Consider the following 20,220-nt stretch of genomic DNA (forward strand, 5'->3'; position numbering starts at 1 on the left):
GGACTCTGCAGCTGCATGAATAAAAAAGTACCACTTCCGGTTAGCGGAAATAGCCGAAAAGTTGATAGGAATCTACGTTTTGTACCTTAAACTTGTATGAAAAATTTGGTTGACCAAAGTGAAAGTGAACTCACATTATTGTGTTTACATACACACACACATACACACAGATAATTCCAAAAATGATATTTTCGGACTCAGGGAGGTCTAATGACGTTGAGATTCATCAAAATCAATAGATAGATAATTTTAATTTTAGTATAGTCAGCAAACAGATAGATTTGAAAGGCACTATATGATAGATAGATAGATAGACAGATAGATAGATAGATAGATAGATAGATAGATAGATAGATAGATAGATAGATAGATAGATAGATAGATAGATAGATAGATAGATAGATGATTTAGTATAGTAGGCAGGATTAGATAGCTAGATAGATAGCTAGATAGATAGATAGATAGATAGATAGATAGATAGATAGATAGATAGATAGATAGATAGATAGATAGATAGATAGATAGATAGTGTGGACTTGAATCCGGACACAGACAGACGGACATTGTTGACTCCACCACACACTGTTTATTTACACTAATATTTACAAAGTAATCTACGTGCACTGACAACCCCAGTGCCTCCAGCACCGATCCCCCAAATGTCCAGGTCTCACAGTCCTTGTGCCTTTCTCCTCCTTGCCACCTCCAGTCCTCTCTCCAGCTCTGTCCACTTCTACCTAACTTCCGCCATCTACTGAAGGGAGATGGCTCCCTTTAAATAGGAACCCGTATGGGTTCCAGCTGCTTCCCGGCACTCCTCCGCAGACACGCCCCAGTGTGGCGGAAGTGCCGCCGCGCCCCGAAGCCGTCCAGTTGTCCCTGTCGTCTTCCCCCCAGCACTTCCTGGTGTGGCGGAAGTGCTGGGCTCCAGGGATATTCAGGCACCGGGGAGCCGCCTGGCAGTGGCTATAGGTCCCTACAGGGCTGGGCTTCCAAGCCCTTTACCCGAGGCCCCCAACATAACCAGGGCGGACGCCCCCTCGCGGTCTGGAGGATGCCACAATAGATAGATACTTTTAATTTTAGTGTAGTCAACAGGATAGATAGATAGATAGATAGATAGATAGATAGATAGATAGATAGATAGATAGATAGATAGATAGATAGATAGATAGATGATTTAGTATAGTAGGCAGGATTAGATAGATAGATAGATAGATAGATAGATAGATAGATAGATAGATAGATAGTTTCTTGACACATTTTCTTGATTAATTGTTTGTCTGAACATCCTCAATACTTTTGTGTCACAAAGAGGATGAACAGCATTGCTCACAATGGCCATCAGTTCTGTCTTCATTACCCTCCTCCACTATTACCTTGAGGGGTCCACAGTGCGTCCCATAACTGTAAATTATTTGTCTCATTTGTGTTAATTTTTCTTTTGTTTCTTGAACTGGACTGAGGTTTGTAAGAAGAGCGATAGTTTCTGAATCACGGTTTCTCATTTTTAGATTGGGCCAAATATCTCAAGTCATCCTGAAGATGGACCATCTGGTATAACATACGGTCCTCCTATTGGTTCTTCTGAACTGCTCTCTTGTGATCTTTTTCAGGATTTGATGCCTACTTCACCTCCCGGACTTTGGAAAATAATCGAAGGAATGTTTGGTTTGCTGAATACTGGGAAGAAAATTTTAACTGCAAGTTAACAATGAGTGGCTCCAAGAAGGAGGACACGGACCGCAAGTGCACAGGTATGCTGGTTGTCATCACTAGAGTTGTAAAACCCTTGATCTGTAAAACTTATTTTGATTATTTCATCGGCAAGTGGGGCAGTTGACATGAAAATACAGTGGTTAGCATTTCAACCTCTCAGCTCACATTCTACCTTCATCTTTTTTATGGGTCTTTTCTTACCCATCTGTCATCTTCAGAGGTTAGGTGAAATGGTGACACTGTGTTGGCTGACTAAGTGTGTTCAGTGATGGACTGCCATACTGTTTGGTGTTGTTGTCTTCTTTCTTGTCTACAATGCTGGCACGATAAACTCCATCTCTCACTAACCTTGGCATGCAAGAAACAGGCTAAGAAAATGGATGATTTTGAAATGAGAAGGTGAAGATTCAGTGTTTAGCAAGGCAGGGGCCTCTTTATTGTTCACACAAAAAAATTGCAAGGTGCCAGGCTGACCCATTACTCCACTGAGCCATCGACCTGTGAGTGGCCAAGCAGAACACAGAGATCATCACGGCGCTCACAGGCTGTGGCCACTCAGCTTCAGAATTTCCTATCTACAGTTTGGCGGCTCTCACACATGCAAATCCTGGGTTCTCACCGGGTGTCTACGCTGCAAAGAAATCCTGCAGAACAGGAAGACAAAACAGTGAACTTACCCTGGAGCGAAATTTTAAATCATAGACAGTAATGCCTGGTCTCATGCTGTGTTACACTTACTGACAACAAAAACAGACAAGCCCAGTAAGAAAGGATCAGAGCAGGAAAACAAAGGCCGAATTTATAGTCCTATCTATCTATCTGTCTATCTTATCCTGCCAACTACACTAAAATCTACCTATCTTATCCTGCCTACTACACTAAAATCTACCTATCTATCTATCTAATCCTACCTACTGTACTAAAATCTACCTATCTATTATATATCCCTTTCATATCTTTTTAATTATTTATTCTATTTATCTTATATGGTGCCTATTCTATCTATCTATCTATCTATCTATCTAATCCTGCCTACTGTACTAAAATCTGTCTTTCTGTCTGTCTGTCTGATCTATCTAATCTTGCCTACTATACTAAAATCTATCTATTGTATATCCCTTTCACATCTATTTAATTATCTATTCTATTTATCTTATATGGTGCCTTTTCTGTCTGTCTATCTGTCATATAGTGCCTTTCATATCTATCTATCTAATCCTGCCTACTATCCTAAAATCTATCTTTCTATCTATCTAATCCTGCCTACTGTACTAAACTCTATCTATCTATTATATATCCCTTTCACATCTATTAAATTATCTATTCTATTTATCTTATATGGTGCCTTTTCTGTCTGTCTGTCTGTCTGTCATATAGTGCCTTTCATATCTATCTATCTAATCCTGCCTACTATACTAAAATCTATTTTCTATCTATCTAATCCTGCCTACTATACTAAACTCTATCTATCTATTATATATCCCTTTCATATCTATTTACTTATCTATTCTATTTATTTTATATGGTGCCTTTTCTATCTATCTATTAGTCGTTTGAAATTAAACATTTGAAAAGTGTTTCCCACTGAACCAGTAAAGCCTTACTTTGTGCTGTGTGGCACGTGTGTGTGTCTGTGTGTGTTGTGTTGGGAGTTTGGGGAGCTGTGTGCTGGTGTGTGCTGGTGGTGGTCACAAAGTAACAACAAAAAAAAAAAGGAATAAAACAAAATTAAAATTACAATTAAAAATTGTGCAAAATTACAAAAAATTAAAATTTACAAGAAACATCAGTGAGGCAACAATGTAGATAATAGAAAAAAGTAACAGAAAAAAATGGAAGAGGAGCAGAATTGCAACAGAAAATAGAAAAACAAAATAAAACAAAGGCAAGGCAACATTACAAAGAGTACAACACACATAACAAAGGGGAACAGGGCAAAAAAATCCAAAAAAAAACCTGACAGAGCATAAATAGGGGAGCGGGGAAAATTACAAAAACACACAAAAAAAAGTAACAGAATAAACAGGTAAGCAGGGCCAAATTACAAAGAATACGAAAAAGTAACAAAGAGGGACGTGGCGCAGAATTACAAATAACACACAGTAAATAAAAAATAGGGGAGTGGGGGAAAGTTACAAAAATACACAAAAAAAAAACTACAGAAAACAAACGAGTATGCGAGGGAAAATCACAAGTAGTACAAAATAAAAAAGGAACAGAGAATAAACAGAAAGGGGCAATAAAACTTAAAAAAAAAATAACCAACAGCAGCACAGCAACATTACAAATAATACCACAAAAGTAACAACAATCAGGGAAACAGGGCAAAAATGACATTAAAAGGCAAGAGTACAAGCAGGGAAGCGGGATAAAGTTACAAAAATAGAAAAAAAAGAACAAAGAGAGGAGTAGAGCAGAATAATAATAAAAAACACATCAAAAATAACAGCTGACAAACAAAGGAGTAGGGGACGTTGCAAAAATACAAATAAAAGGGCCAAAAGATAAGGCCAAATCACAAGTAATACAAAAAATGACAATAAATAAATAAATAACCCACAGGGGACAAGACAACATTACAAATAACACCGCAAAAGTAACAAAGAACAGGGAAGTAGGGCACAATTACAAAAAAAAATAACCAAGAAGGGGCATGGCAACATTAAAACAGCAAACAAATAAGGAAGTGGGGCAAAATTACAAGGCATACAAAGCAGATCAACAGACAGCAAACAGGCTAGGGGGAAAAACTGCAAATAACACAAAAATCAAAGTAAAATAATAACAGCAACCAAACAGGGGAGCAAGGAAAAGTTACAAAAAACAAAATAAAATGAAGAGCAAATTCTAACCCACAGTACGTCAGGCTGATAAACTAGCAGGCACAAAACACGACCCGTCTGTCTTTCCTGTGTGCCATTCACTGGTTTTTGATCGGCAGTCTGATGTGCCTCATAGAGCGTGCCCGCTAGTAGAAAGCCGACCAGTTGTGGAGGGGGGGCATCACGTGACAGCTTACTAGAGCTTCTTAAGAGACTGTCTTACGAGAAAAGCACCTTTCAGGAACCAGGAAGACAAAATTGCCGTCACCTCATGGCTGACATCCCCCCCGGGGTGATTATTATCCAAGCAAATCCCTTTCAACACGAACCTGTGCAGCCCCGCGTGACTGAGAAGGTTTGTGTGTGAGTGACATGGAGGCTTATCAGAGTCATGTAAGGCAGCTGTGCAGACTGCCGTATGTTATCTGGTGATTCATTTTGCTCTGTCAGAATGGAGGAAGTGGGTGGAGTCAAAATGATTCAGCCCCACCCCCCTATTAAATCCAAAATCGAAAACTGGGGGAAGCATAAAGAACCAAAGTGCCAGGCTGAGCTCAGAAATCAGATAATGCTAATTGTGGAGAAAGTCTTGTGTTGTTTTGTCAGGGGCTGATTAATAAAAGACTTGGTTTGCCAGCCTCGATGCCTGGATTGTCACCTAAAAGCGACATTTTCCAGACTCATTTTGAGGTGTTGTTTAAATGTATTTTTTCCACTTTTTTTAGATAGCTTTCAGGATGAGTCAGAGCTCCATGCCAAGGCTCTGCTTGAACTAACGCTGGGCAGTAGAGTGAAAAAGCTGACATTATTGTAACAATAAGCCTGACTACAGATGTGGACAGGAGCTGCACAGCATGTGAAAAACTCAATGTCATATCTTTTACTTGAAACTACTAATATGTTCATCAAAAAAAAAAAAACATTTTTGTTTGGAGGATAAGCTCCAAATTAATATATCAAGTGGGCTGTTTACCAAAACACGGCTCCCCAGGACCCCAAACTATAAACGGCAGGAGAAGAAGTCATAATGTGTCTTTGCAGTACGTGTATTAGTTTTGGTTTCTTTGTCCTCCCATGACATCACACTGTGGGCGTCGCCGTGCACTGCTCTAACGAGGTGGGTGTGGCTACATGTGGCTGCCGAGCTGCAGGTTCCGTCGGGCGCGATGGCAGACGCATGTCTTCATCTGAATGTGCAGAAGACAAAAGGGGCCAGGGCTGTAAGCCAAAACAGGATTTACAACGATTGTGAGAAAGTCTAATAAGGTCGCAAAACCTCGACCGGACGTGGTGGCCTGTTCCCGAGAGACTTTGCTTCTCCTCCATATTAGTTTTCTTACAGCATGTTTGTTTGCTTTTATGTTATCAATTATTTGACTAAAATATAAAATAGTGGAATCCACCAGTCTCTCATCTCTGACCGGGACGCCTGCGCTCGGCTTTCTGTTTGCTAAACCCTGCAGATTAGCGCATTTCCAGAGGTCCCTGAAACTCCTGGTTTAGAACGATATTAGAATATCGATGCCAGTCCGTTTTACTTATTTATCAATTCCTGTGACCAGTCTTGTTGAATTTTCCTATTTTTCCAATAGTTCATTCTTTTATAAAGTTTATCTGTTACTGTGGTCGGTATAAACCAGGGGTTGGTTTGTAAAGTCGGACAAAGTTAAATATACAAATAGGCTGACTGATGACACAAACTGAAGTAAGAGCTAAAATAGAACAATTTATAACATTTAATAGACATTTAAATCTAAATTCAATGTTTCAAATTCTAAAATGCTATATTTGGTCGGCACTTCTTTACGGTTGCGAGTCACAAATGCTTACATTAAACGCTCTACACAGCATAAATGCGTTCAAGGTATGGACTTACAGCCACGTTCTACATATCCTGGGTCACTAATGAAAAGGTTCCACGTGAGTTGAATAAAATCCTAGAGGTGGAAAATATAGTAAAAAAGAAGAAAATTGAAATACTTTGGACGAATAGACACGAAAAGTATAAAATACAGGGTGGCACAGAGAAATGGGAAATGTTCAATTGATGTTCAATGCATGAATAAACACATTACAAAATACATTTAACGATATCATGGATTGTACACTGCGGTGAGCTGGGGTTTGTTTCCTGCCTTGCGCCTTGTGTTAGCTGGGATTGGCTCCAGCAGACCCCTGTGACCCTGTAATTAGGATATAGTGGGTTGGATAATGGATGGATGTATTGTACAGGATATGCAATTAATGATGGTAATCAATATTCATTTTATGTTTTGGAGAAAACCTCATGAAGGTGTTGTCCATTTTCTCTGTACACATTCTGACGGCATGTTGTGGAAATTCTGCATGTTGAGGTGAATGCCAGCGATTTCCTCTTCCATCCATCCATCCATCCTCTTCTGCTTATCCGAGATCGGGTCGTGGGGGCAGCAGCTTGAGCAGAGATGCCCAGACTTCCCTCTCCCCGGCCACTTCTTCCAGCTCTTCCAGGGGAATCCTGAGGTGTTCCCAGGCCAGCCGAGAGACATAGTCCCTCCAGCATGTCCTGGGTTTTCCCTGGGGCCTCCTCCCAGTTAGGCGTGCCCGGAACACCTCACCAGGCAGGCGTCCAGGAGGCATCCTGATCAGATGCCGGTGCCACCTCATTGACTCCTCTCGATGCTCTACTCTGAGCTCCTCCCGGATGACTGAGCTTCTCCCCCTATCTTTAAGGGAAAGCCCAGACACCCTGCGGAGGAAACTCATTTCAGCCGCTTGTATTCGTGATCTCGTTCTTTCGGTCACTACCCATAGCTCATGACCATAGGTGAGGGTAGGAACGTAGATCCATCCATCCATCCATTTTCCAACCCGCTGAATCCGAACACAGGGTCACGGGGGTCTGCTGGAGCCAATCCCAGCCAACACAGGGCACAAGGCAGGAACCAATCCTGGGCAGGGTGCCAACCCACCGCAGTACACACACAAACACACCCACACACCAAGCACACACTAGGGCCAATTTAGAATCGCCAATCCACCTAACCTGCATGTCTTTGGACTGTGGGAGGAAACCCACGCAGACACGGGGAGAACATGCAAACTCCACGCAGGGAGGACCCGGGAAGTGTACCCGGGTCTCCTAACTGCAAGGCAGCAGCGCTACCACTGTGCCACCGTGCCGCCCGGAACGTAGATTGACCGGTAAATTGAGAGCTTTTCCCTTATGGCTCAGCTCTTTTTTTGCCAGGACAGACCGATGCAGAACTCACATCACTGCGGACGCCGCACAGAACCGCCTATCGATCTCTCGCTCCATTCTTCCCTCACTCGCCAACAAGGCTCTTGTTCAGAAAGTGGATGCCACTTGGTTGTTTCACTACTTATATAAGTAGGTTTCACATTTCTGGTATCATTTTAGCCCTAAAATAGTGACTTAACATTAGGGAACTATTTTATTGACCTTAAGGTTAGTGTTTGGGTGAGGAGAAGGCCATCACAAGTGAAGTCCACTTTCTGAACAAAACCTGTAAACAAGACCATGAGATAATTGAACTCCTCCACTTAGGGCAGGATCTCACTCCCAACCCCGAGAGGGCACTTCACCTTTTTCCAGCTGAGGACCATGGTCTCGGATTTGGAGGTGCTGATTCCCATCCCAGCCGCTTCACACTCGGCTGTGAACTGAGCTGAAGATCACGGCCTGACGAAGCAAACAGGACAACATCATGTGCAAAAAGCTGTGACCCAAACCTAAGCCCACCAAAAAGAACCCCCTCAACGCCCTGACTGCGCCTAGAAATTCTGCCCATAAAGGTTAGGAACAGAATCGGTGACAAAAGGCAGCCCTGGCGGAGTCCAACTCTCACCGGAAACGGGTTCGACTTACTGCCGGCAATGTGGGCCAATCTCTGACACCGGTTGTACAATTCCTCTTGAATCCTTCTTTTTAGTTCAGCAATGGTTGCAGGACGTGTGCGGTACACTTGGCTTTAAAGATGGAAAAAAATCACAAACAGTGAGGTCTGGGAATCTAAATATTAATGAACGCTCCATTTCCAGCACAAATGGTGACTGTGGAACTGTGTAGGTGAAATAACCGATTACGCCGTCGGTCAAAATTCACATCACATATTGCATGTCCAATGTGGGGAAAATATAAAGTGACCTCGCAAAGTCCAACGTTTTCCTAAAATCGAAAGCGGATCTTCACCGCGGGGTACACACAAGCAGGCAGACACAGAAAGCGGCGATTCGATTTTACGTTATTTTTTCCAAATACAAATAAATGGCAAAACATTCGTACAAAATAAATATTTGTAAAAATCCACAATTTGTGTGTATCCGAATACCGTATTTGGATTCGGCTCCACCCCTACATTGCAGGGTAAGGCAAAACGTTTAATCGGGAACTAAACCAGATCCAGAATGTCACCTAAGACTGAACGGAGCTCACGTTCGAGTTCTTCAGTTGTAAATACGTTACGTTAAGTTCACCGTTCTTCGATGAACGCATTCTTTCGTGCACAACACTGGAGCCTGGGGATGCGTTCCTGGGGGTCCCCGCAATAAAATCAAACAAATTGTTGTTTAACATCAATCTGAGCATCCAGTGGCCCCTGGGGGTCCGTGCGGGGGGGGGGCTACAGTGCCTGCACTGAACACATCTGAATGTTGTGCCTTGTGCACAAGTTCTAACTCAGCGGTTCTCCAACTGTTACTGGTAGTAACAAAAAAAGGGGGGCGCGAAGATGTGAAAAAAAGAAAACAAGAATTGAAAATATGAAAAATACATCTATTGAAACCGAAACAAATGAACTTAAACTGCATTCTGATACTAGAAAAATAAATATAGAGTTCGATAAATGTCGATGAAAGTTAAGTATTGTGATAAAGGCGCTATATAGCGCCCGACCTGCACATGTTCACACTCAAAGGGCTTTTTATTTTCTTCAGCCGTGGGCACACGCCTTCCCTGTGTCCCACAGGCCCAACACAGTCTAAAGCACAAAATAACCCACACAACCAAACGCTTCCTGGCACCACCACTCCTCCCAGGCAACCTCGTCCTCTTCCACCCGATTCTGGCTTTGACTGCTGGGAGGCAGGCCCTTTTATACCCCACCCGGAAGTGTTCCAGGTGCCTGACCAGCTGGTCTTAATTGCACCTCCGGGTGGGGCTGATAAACCGTCCAGCGTGGTGGCTGGTTGTCCGCAGCACCCCCTAGCGGCCACCCCATCTCCCAACCGGGCTGCTGTGGTGGACTCCATGTCCCATGGAGCCACGGGGAAGATTGAGGAGGGATCCACGGCCAGGGAGGCTGCCCCCAAGCGCCCCGGGGAAGGTACTGCAATGTCCATGATGGCTCCCCCGAGACGTATGCAGCAGAGGCGTCCCGGCTGGGCATGGGACCCGGCTGTCCGTCACAGTAGGTATAATAAAATATGAATCTATGATATATCGTTAATTAAAAAAGAACAGATTGGTATTAGTGGGCTCCTTTCAAAAAAACGTTAGGGGGGGCGATTAAAACTGTTATGAAAACTCGGGTCACAAATATGTAAAGGTTGAGAAACGCTGTTCTAACTAATTTTTTTCTTTTCAGCCCCTCTCATGCCACAAAACTCGGACTAAAATGTCAAGTTAATGACGGAGAACTCCTTCATAAAAACGAGGGACGTTCCAGACTCTATTTATTAAGAATTTCACTTTTTCTTCATAGTCACCTTCCTTTGTGATGTGATTTTTCCCAGCGTCATACAAACTTTTTAATGCCTTCACTGTTTCCAGCGAAAATATTAAAGTGTGGAAACTTTTTGAAGTTTGACCTCGTATCTCCAGAAGGTGCCAAGTCAGGCCCACAGCAGAGTCTGTGCTGGCGATACCAAAGGTCAGTTGTGTTTCCTGGGGTGTATTTACTTTCTCACATGGCTGGATCAGCTGATTCCTTTGAATCTTTTTGCTATCGAGTAGAGTTCATGATTTTTTTTTTACATTCAGTTGTCTCTCTTTGTCTTTTTTTTCTCCATCAAAATGACATTGTCGATGCTGATGTCTCAACTCGGACTGAGAAATCTGCCAAAATCTTTGCCTGCACATCTGTTATTCTTGATATTTTCTCTCTCTTTATACTTCAGTGCTTAATCCTAACAGACAGAAAGATCAATACAAACAAAATGAAAAAAAAAAAAACAATAAGAGCAACGCAATTCTGAGCTACAGTGAAACAGAAATAAAATGAACCGAAAGGCGTCAAGCAGCGGTGGGGGGGCGCGTTCCTGCTTTGTTTTAGGGCTCACCTGAGTGAAGCAGGTGGTGCGAGTCCAGTCGTCCCAGTGAGTCCAAAGGTGAGTTTTAATGAATAATTCAACGTGGCCGGGCGGTCAGGCAGTCTGGCGCAAAAGCTTCAAACGCACTAATGCAGGAGATCTGCACACACACACACACACTCTGCTGGGGGACTGTGTAACTTACATGGAAGGTAAAAAAATTCTTCTTTTTTTTGATGTTTGTTTTATTAGTTTCAACGTAACCTTTTTGCTATAGTGAGCCTCTTGCTTAATGAGATGTGATAAAGTGATATTTACCAGGCCACCGTTTGGGTCCTGTTTTCTTTTTCTTCTTTTCCCTCAGAGAGATGATTGTCTTTTAGAACAAACCACCCGTAATGAATGGTGATTATCTGTTTGTATTCACTTTATTGCTGCTAAAATTGCTGCGTGTGCTATGCATGTGACTTGCATTGACAAAAATGGCAGTGATCTGGTATTTGAGAGCAAATGTGGCTCTTTGGAACAAAATCATTTTTACAAAAACGTTTCACAGACACAGTGGCACATCATTTAGAAAACGGCTCTGATGACCGGTGCTCAATCTCCGGTGTGTGTGTGATCTCCCTGCTTCTGTAAGCTTCGACTCCCATTTCCTCTCACTTGTACTTTAGGCTAATCAGTGACACCAATATGTCAAGGCTCAGTTAGAGACTGACATCCATCCCATCTAGGGTTTGCTCCAGCTTTCTGACTATTGATGCCATGATCAGCGTCAGCTTCTTCTTGTCATCCTTTAATACACAATGCTTCAAAATAAATGGATGGATGGTTTTACTAATTTGGGATGAGCTGGTAAACCCCAGAGGGTGCTGTTACTTCATACCTGTTACTGCAGACAAAGGAATAATATAGAGAGAGATGAAAGGAACTATACAAAAACAGATAGATAGATAGATAGAAGCCTAGGATGGATCGGATTTTGGTGTAATTCTACAATAAAGCACTTGGCGTAGTCAGCAGGATTTGCACTGTGGATAGATGATGGTGCCACTAGATAGATAGATAGATAGATAGATAGAACCCAAGGATGGATCAGATTTTGGTGTGATTCTACAATAAAGCACTTGGCGTAGTAAGCAGAATTTGCGTTGTGTATTTGTGGTGTTGCCACTAGATAGATAGATAGATAGATAGATAGATAGAAACCTAGGATGGATCGGATTTTGGTGTAATTCTACAATAAAGCACTTGGTGTAGTCAGCAGGATTTGTGCTCTGGATAGATGATATTACCACTAGATAGATAGATATATAGATAGATAAAGTGACATGGTGGAAAGAAAAGGGGCACCATCTACTGAGCATCTTACTGGTAAAAGCGCTTGATCCTTTAAGCCCATCAGCTTGCTCTTAATGAAGCCCCTTTATTTGAGGAAAGGACGTCTGCGTGTTTCTTAGTATTAACAAAAATTGCAAAATGACTAAAGTAACATGTAAAGCAATGATTCATAAACCAGACAAATGACAAAATAACAGAAAATATCCTTAAGTCAAAATCAGCCACTGGTTCAAACATAACAGCTGACAGATTAGATGGGGCGACCTGCCAGTAGAGTGAAGTCACAGACACTTTCTCAGTGTGAGATGACATTGTAGACCTGGTCCTACCATAGTATTTTTTAAAATAATAATAATAATAATAATAATAAAAATAATACATTTTGTTCATGCCGTACCTTTCCTCTGCTCAAAGCACTTGTTCCAGGTTTCCCAGACTCCCTGGCACCTTTCTTTTAACTTGATTTAATATTATAACTCGTAGGATTCGCTGTCTCAAGATATAAAAAGCCATCACTTAAATGTATAATGGCTCGTGTTTTAAAAATGTACGTGGTGGATTCCATTCAATGGAAGCCACTAGAGAGTTTGGTACAGACAAATGTGCTGTTCAATAAAGCAAGACTTATTGTATGAACAAAGTGGTGAAGATATAATTTGAAATGATCCATTAAAAGTAAATGAACATGTATAATTTAGGGGCTTAATGTACTGAATTTGGATGGGGAAGAGACCTCTGTAGGTAAGATAGGGAGAGAAGGAGAGACAAAGAGGGAGTGCCGTATTCTACCACATGCGTAGCCTTGAAGACTGCAGTGTTAAATGGAGTTGGCATCAAGTGCAGAGTCACAGTCTGTGGCCCATACTGTGCCCAACTGTACCGAGGACTGTTCTGATCGGGGTGACCACCGTGGTTGCACAAACTGTTTCTGTTTGTCATGGCAACTGAGGGTAGCGACGAGTTGCGTGTCTGTAGAACTGTCAAACTTTGTACACGTGACAATATGACCTCCTCTATTACTCGTGTACTGATCACAAAATGGGACGGCACCCAAACAAAGCTGACCATCGATCAATAGACTACAAACACAACCACAGTACTCATAATAGAAAAAAAGGAAGAAAATGGGTCTATCGGATCTCAACTGTTCATCTGTGTAGCGGTACCTATATTGGCCATCGGAAGATGCTATCATCACGGCAGAAGGTCATTCAAGTCCTCATAGGTCATCACACAAGCCTTGGTACAGGATTTGAGGTCCGCCAACCGACCAATAGGGGGCACTGTGTTGTAGCCTCTCAAGGGTAATGGGGAAAACAACCAATCCGTCCCTCCCTCATACACCTCTATGGTGAGGCTAACTTACTCTGGGGCCACTAAGGGCATTCTACCCATCTGATACCAGAGTTTGATAATGTCAGTTGGGACCCCAGAAGTGCTTATGGTGGGCTTGGGATATGATATGAATGGACCTTGCTTCCTTTCAGGTGGTCAGAGGGAAGAAAGAGAGCCAGAGTATTGGATGGTGAGCAAGGGATACATGTGACAGAGTAGCCGCGGGGGTGATCACTTGGGAAATGGCCTTATTGGCCATTCCAGAGCTGAGACAGTGCTAGGCCAGCCAATCCGGTGAAAGGACCCCTCTACCCCACGATTCCTGCGATCCTCCATCACGGATGACTTTAACTTAGGCAGGCAAAACAACTTGGCAGGTGGGCAGTGGGCACCAAGTGCCACATTTGAGTTCTGAGAAGAGAAGCAGAACAGGTGAGGGTTAATAACAAATTATAAATATCATGTTACTTATGTTTTAGTGCTAATGACTAACAGCAGGGATGCAGTCTGCACAGTTAATCAGCAGCTCTAGTCAGGGTGTGTTAAACTGAAGTTGTGAGTTTTCAGCCAGGATTTGAAAGCTGAGACTGAAGGGGCATCTCTTATAGTAGCAGGCAGACCACCCCACAGTTTAGGGGTCCTGTAACTAAAAGCTCGACCTCCCACTGTAATTTTATTAATTCTTGGAATCCTAAGCAGACCGACATCTTGAGATCTTAATGTGCGCTCAGGTTTGTAAGTCATGATAAGTTCAGACAAGTAAGCCAAACCTCGGCCATTTAATGCTTTATATGTTAAATGGAGGATTTTGAAATCTTCCCTAAACTTAACCGGGAGTCAGTGTAAGGATTTAAGGAGTGGAGTTATGTGTTCGTATTTTCTTGTAATAATAATAAGATTAATGTTGAAATAAAGGGCTAAACCCTCTAAGATTAGGGTTAGAAATATAAAAATGAACAAGTAAACAAAGGTTAAGATAAAGGTTGGAGCGAGGGATAAGATAATAATAATATTTAAATTAAAAAGAAGAAAATTAAGATTAGGGATAAGATAGAAAGAAACTTTAGGAAAATAATGAGGGCTAGGGTTACAAATAAATTAGTTGCAATGCAGATTGCAAGCCAGGCCTTCTCATTCAACTTCTGTACCTGACCTCACTCAATAGGCGCAAACTCCCAGAGGAACCCTCGAAAATGTTGTGGGCATTAGATAAGGGGGTCAACTCCATGTTAACACCCACAGTTTTGGGAATGGGATGTCCAACTAGCTGATATACGGTGGGTGTTATGGGCATGGTTCTACAGACTTTTGGCCATATGGTAGATAACAGCACGAAATTCGGATAAGGTCCCTTGCACCATAACCTTTCAAAGTGTACCCTTTAAGGTAACGCAGGTCCTTGGGCCTGTCGAGAGAACACTGGGGTAGCCAAAGAAAAACCCCTGCAGAAATGTGGAGGAGAAGCAAACCCCCCCACACCACCACCAGAACTCCAGACAGTCAATGTGTATAGGCAGCAGCCCACACCACTGCACCGCCATACCACCCTACATCTGAACCTGTAGGTGGAGCACCTGAGGCTGAGAGGTTCAGTACTTGACACTATAAAATAAGACAAATTCGCTAAATCAGTAAAGTGCCTCAAGGCAAGCTAACATTGTGCATCGCTTTAATTTAACGCGGTATTCCGTTATGAATTCATAGAGTCTTGTTTTTCTAGCACTGATTTGTTGTGTTCCCATTAATCAGGCTGTTCCCACCATAACTGATAATTCTGCGACGGCAGTCAGATCTATTTATTAATTCATTTCTAATTGTTGTTTGCTAGCTTTGCTATCCCGCAGTGCTGTGATCTTATTAGTTATCAGAAGATGACAAACTTACACTTCTGAGGTAATGGAGCACAAGCTGCATGCGGGGTAATGAGGCTGTCAATCATTTATTCCTTCGTGTCATAACTCATCATTTCACAGACAGAATCTTAGAATATTAAGATTCCTACATTTATTTTTTTTTTGGGGAAAGATATCTCAAAAATGTCAGGCCGTGGGGACCCCTAGTGACCGAGGATCTGAAGGCTGGCATCACCGTCCCCCAATAGTTACCTCAATATGTGAGTCACTTTAACCTACCAGAGGACTGATTATCAAAGGGTCTTGGGGTGGCATTCCCTATAGAAAGGCACAAGGGTTTGTGCATGCCAATACCCTATTCTTATCTTGGTAATGCCACGTTGGCGCTGAGTGCCAGTGGAGTCTTGTTCTTCACATGTCTCTAGTTCTTGTTCTTCACATGTGAATTGGCCAGACCTTCCACTCTTATAGGCTCCCCTGCATCTGGCACTGAAGCCACTCATTTGATTGATGGAATGCCAGCTCATGCTGGTGGTGACTCAACCCCAGGCTGATGCCATTTTTGTCTGCCCCATTACAAAGCTCTCTATGTAGAATCACTTTATTCTCCCACCATTCACAATTCCTTACAATGGCACACAAACTGCGAAGCAGCAGGATGGTCTTCATTTGGTGGTGAGAAGTGCACATAAACAGAGGTCTTGAGTGCTTCATTGTCAAATGACGTAGCAGAAGTATTTAATGTTGCCCTTCTGTGAAATAATCTGTTCATTTGGCACTTTTGGGCCTTTGCAGGTTTTGAAGCCTGCATTTTGAGTTTGGGGTCAAAGTGCCTGGGGTGAGGCACATATTTGTAGCCTGCAAAGACAAAGTAGCTAGGAGATGGGGGAGTTGTCCATTATTTGCTTCTTCAATATGCTGCATTATCAGCACATGTTGCTGCCTTGATTTTTTTTTCTCCTTTCTGTAGTGTCATCTTCTTGATCAGTTTGCCATAAGATAGCCTCAAACTCAGCTAGCTTTGCCATAGTGGGTGTTACCTCAAATTTGTTGATTTATCTATGTGTATCAGGTCATATGTTTTTCATTAAAACCAACGCCAATAGTGTGCAAGTAATCATGTGACAGGCGGACAGACCATTTTATATAGATAGATGGTTTGGTTTCACTATTACATAGTGTTTATGTATTGTGTATATGCACCATTTGTTTTGCTTACTTTCCTTGTGTTTTGTGGGTGAAACTCCAAGAGGCGTGGCCACTGTTGCATCACTACTGAGGCACCGCCCCCAGCTTTATATTCTGAATGAGGATTTAAACGTATCAAAGTGTCATTGGTATTTGTTGAGTTCAGGTGTTTGAATCTATCTAGCTAGCTAGATAGCTATTACTGTATATAGTACCTTTCATATCTATCTACTGTGGACCCCCAAGGCACACTCTGCCTCTCCAACCCGACACAAACAGACACAGGAGGCACAAATACAACCACACACTTTTATTTTTCTTTTCTCCCTTGTGGGAAACGTTTTTTCCTCGTTCCCCACATGTATAACACAGTTGCCAGCACAAGCACAACACACAATTCTTTTCTTCCTCTTTTCCTTTTTCCTTCTCTACTCCTCCGAGTCAAGCTTCGTCTCCTTCCTCCTGAAGCTGGCTCACCGAGTAGTGTCAGCTGGACCCTTTTATACGGCACCCAGAAGTGCTCCAGGTGCTCATTGTTCCTCTTCCGGGAGCAATTCAGGAGGCTGCTCCAAACTCCAACTCCCACGGCGCCCTGCGGGAGTCTGAGGCACCGCTGCAACCCAGGGGGACTGCCACCTAGCAGTCTGGGGGAGGTAATGCTTTGGATACGCTCCCTCTCCTGGTCCTTCCAGCATCGATCTATCTAATTCTGCCTACAATAATACAAATTAATATCTATCTATCTATCTTTATATATTGCCTTTCATTTCCCTCTATCTATCTATCTATCTATCTATCTATCTATTATTATATAGTCCCTTTCCTATATATCTATTATTATTATATAGTCATCTATCTATCTATCTATCTATCTATCTATCTATCTATCTATCTATCTATCTATCTATCAATTATTTTATATAGTCATCTATCTATCTATCTATCTATCTATCTATCTATCTATCTATCTATTATTATTATATAGTCATCTATCTATCTATATATCTATCTATCTATTATTAGTCCCTTTCCTGTCTATCTATTATTATATAGTGCCTTTCATATCTATCTATCTATCTATGATGAATTGCAAAGTCAATATTTCAGTACAGATCCAAGACTATGATGGAGTTCACTGCTGGCTGTTCTGTAATCCAGTGGCCTCCACTACGAGTCCCGCAGCTGCTCAATGGTCATGAACAGCAGATAGGGGGTGCTGCGGTAAATCAGTTCCCGAGGAGAGACAGGCACTAACACAAAAGACTAATGCGTTGCTCCCCTCATTGGACGGACCAGAGTGTACTAACTTGAGAATGTGTCTTAGCCTGAGGTTTGCTGTGGAAAGGCACTATACAGTATAACGACACATGTTTAGCAGTTCAGACTCATCACTGTCTCCCTGAGTAACCCACAGTGAGTCAACTCCAAGTTAAAAAATATTGTTATTCAAAGCTGGGAGGCTGCTGCCCCAACCGCTGTACCACCCATTATTATTAGCCAGTGTACATATTTGTATTTTTATCAGCTCCCTGCCGTCGTAATTTCCCTTGTTATGAATCACCAAGCACAAGCCCAGGATATAAATAGTGGCAGCGCTTTCTTAATTGCTGTTTTCTTAAGAGTAAATGTGTAGCTTAAACAAGATGCTGCGTAGATGAGGAGTCACTGATGTAACTGACTCATCCTCGGAAAAGTAAAGTGAAGATAAGTTTGTTTGAAAGTTTGATGAATGTTTGCTCAAGGGGGCATAGAAAATGAACCCTAACCCTAACCTCTGCAGTGGCCGGCTATGTGTGAGTGCAGAACATTAGTACAATTGTGACAAGGACAGCCCAGAGATTGTCTTAAATAAACTCAAGTCGAGATCTGGAACTTGTGATGCACCATCTGTTGGAGTGAAAGAGACATAGACACACAGACACTTGTCCTTTTATTAATGTAGATGTACTTATTTCTCTGTCTATCGACTGATTGTTTTATTTGTCCCAAGAGTCTGATTTTTATATTTTTCCCTCTGTATGTATCCCTTTGGGATTAATAAAGTTTATCCAATCTAATCAGCAAATAGGATGAGGTGACACCCTAGCACAGTGCCACCCATTTGGTTTGCAGTACGGCGATCACCAGCCCAAGGTGGCATTTAAAGCACCAACAACATGCATGGCAGCGATCCGTTTGCCTAATAATTGGGCCGCCGTGTTGCAGAGTGATGCCCGGCACTGTCTGCGTTAACTGAGTGCACGCCGAGCCGCCGCTCTAAAATTCCGTCGGAGCCGCACTGTGCCTCCACTCACTCCACCCTCGGTTCACTCCGGTATAATATTACAGCGGGAAGCGATTAGCAGGCCAAATCCGTCATTCAGTTGCAAATAAAATTCAGCCGTTTGCTTCTCTTGTGCGCAATTTGTGTTTTCCTGACATTTAAAGCAGTGCCTTGATCCGCCCCGACTCCCACTAAGCGTATGTCTAACCACACAGGCCCTCGTAAAATGGTAAAGTAATAAGCAGTGTCAGGAAATAAAAAGTTTATGTGATTATACCGTGCAGAGCAGATGCCGCCTTCACAAGCACTCCTATCAATTCTTGTGGTAGGCCGGGTCTCGCCGTTATGAAGACATCAGTAATGGCTATCACCGGCAACTGCAGGTAGAGCCTTGGTGCTTGCTGATTAACGGTGCCAGCTAAATGCCAGCCTGCCTCAGCTTTTCTTTCAGCCCATTAAAGCCCATGCAGTTTTTTAATCTCCTTTCTTTATTTCAGATTCCCTATTGTTGGATGCCCCTTTGGGCAAGGGGCACAGTCCACTTGCCACCCGCTGACCTGGCACATTGAGATCCACTGCAATCTAAAAAGCATAAAGCAATTCAAGTGAAGCATAATCAGGTCTTTGGGGGTCCTCTTTGTGGCCCTAGGGGGGGATTAGCAGGAGCAATGGTCAGGCAGCCATTACCTGAAAGAGATCTTCGATGAACTTGGGGCTTGCAAAGGGCTCAACTCAGGCCAGCTGACCACCCATGGCGGGCACACACTCTCTGCTCTGCTCTACCTGCTCATTCATTCACCATGTTGGAGATCAGGCAGCACGAGTTGAGTTATTCTGTTTAATTAAATCTCAAGGTCACAGGTGCTGTTGGGAAAAGTGTCAACTCTCTACAATCAATATCAAATTTAACTATATATATATATATATATATATATATATATATATATATATATATATATATATATATCTAACAAGGTGTTTGTTTAATGAGGGCCTGGCAGCGCTGCAAAGCCAGAAGACGCAAAAGTCAGCATTAGCATGCACTCCACGAGCAGAGTGTTAGCCTCCTTGTTCGGTGTCATTCTCCCTCATTGAAAACAAGATGTGGACAACTTAACTAGCGAGGAGCTGGAGGCTGGCAGCATCACCACATAAAGGAGATAACGGGGCACAGCCAAACCAGAAAAGAACGGGTTAGAAGATGTGGGCATGATGGAACATTCTGGTGCATTTTGGGGAAAGTTACTTCAGAAAAGACAAAGAAACGACCACAGGCGCTATCCCTTTTACGGGATAAGAAAAGTCAAAGGGTTTGACGTCAGGGGTAGTGGAGCTCCGTCTCACAGTTGCTTTGGCCAGCTAGTGACGCTTCCCTCTGGGATGCTTGGGCTTTTATACTGGTCGGACTGGAAGGGGTGGGGCCAAGCGGCTTCCTCAGGCGGCGTCTCAG

At 42.7% G+C, this 20,220-nt stretch overlaps 1 protein-coding gene across 1 annotated transcript in view; it reads left to right on the plus strand.

The window, feature by feature from the left end:
- The window catches only part of LOC120540243 (metabotropic glutamate receptor 7), a 477,153-nt gene that overhangs the window by 323,489 nt on the left and 133,444 nt on the right, over positions 1–20,220 (plus strand). Inside the window, exon 5 of the mRNA XM_039770817.1 lies at positions 1,617–1,757. Coding sequence (XP_039626751.1) covers positions 1,617–1,757 — 141 coding nt within the window. The remainder of the gene's footprint in view (positions 1–1,616; positions 1,758–20,220) is intronic.

This window comes from Polypterus senegalus, chromosome 12 (assembly GCF_016835505.1).
Source record: "Polypterus senegalus isolate Bchr_013 chromosome 12, ASM1683550v1, whole genome shotgun sequence".
In the NCBI taxonomy this organism is placed as follows: Eukaryota; Metazoa; Chordata; class Cladistia; order Polypteriformes; family Polypteridae; genus Polypterus; species Polypterus senegalus.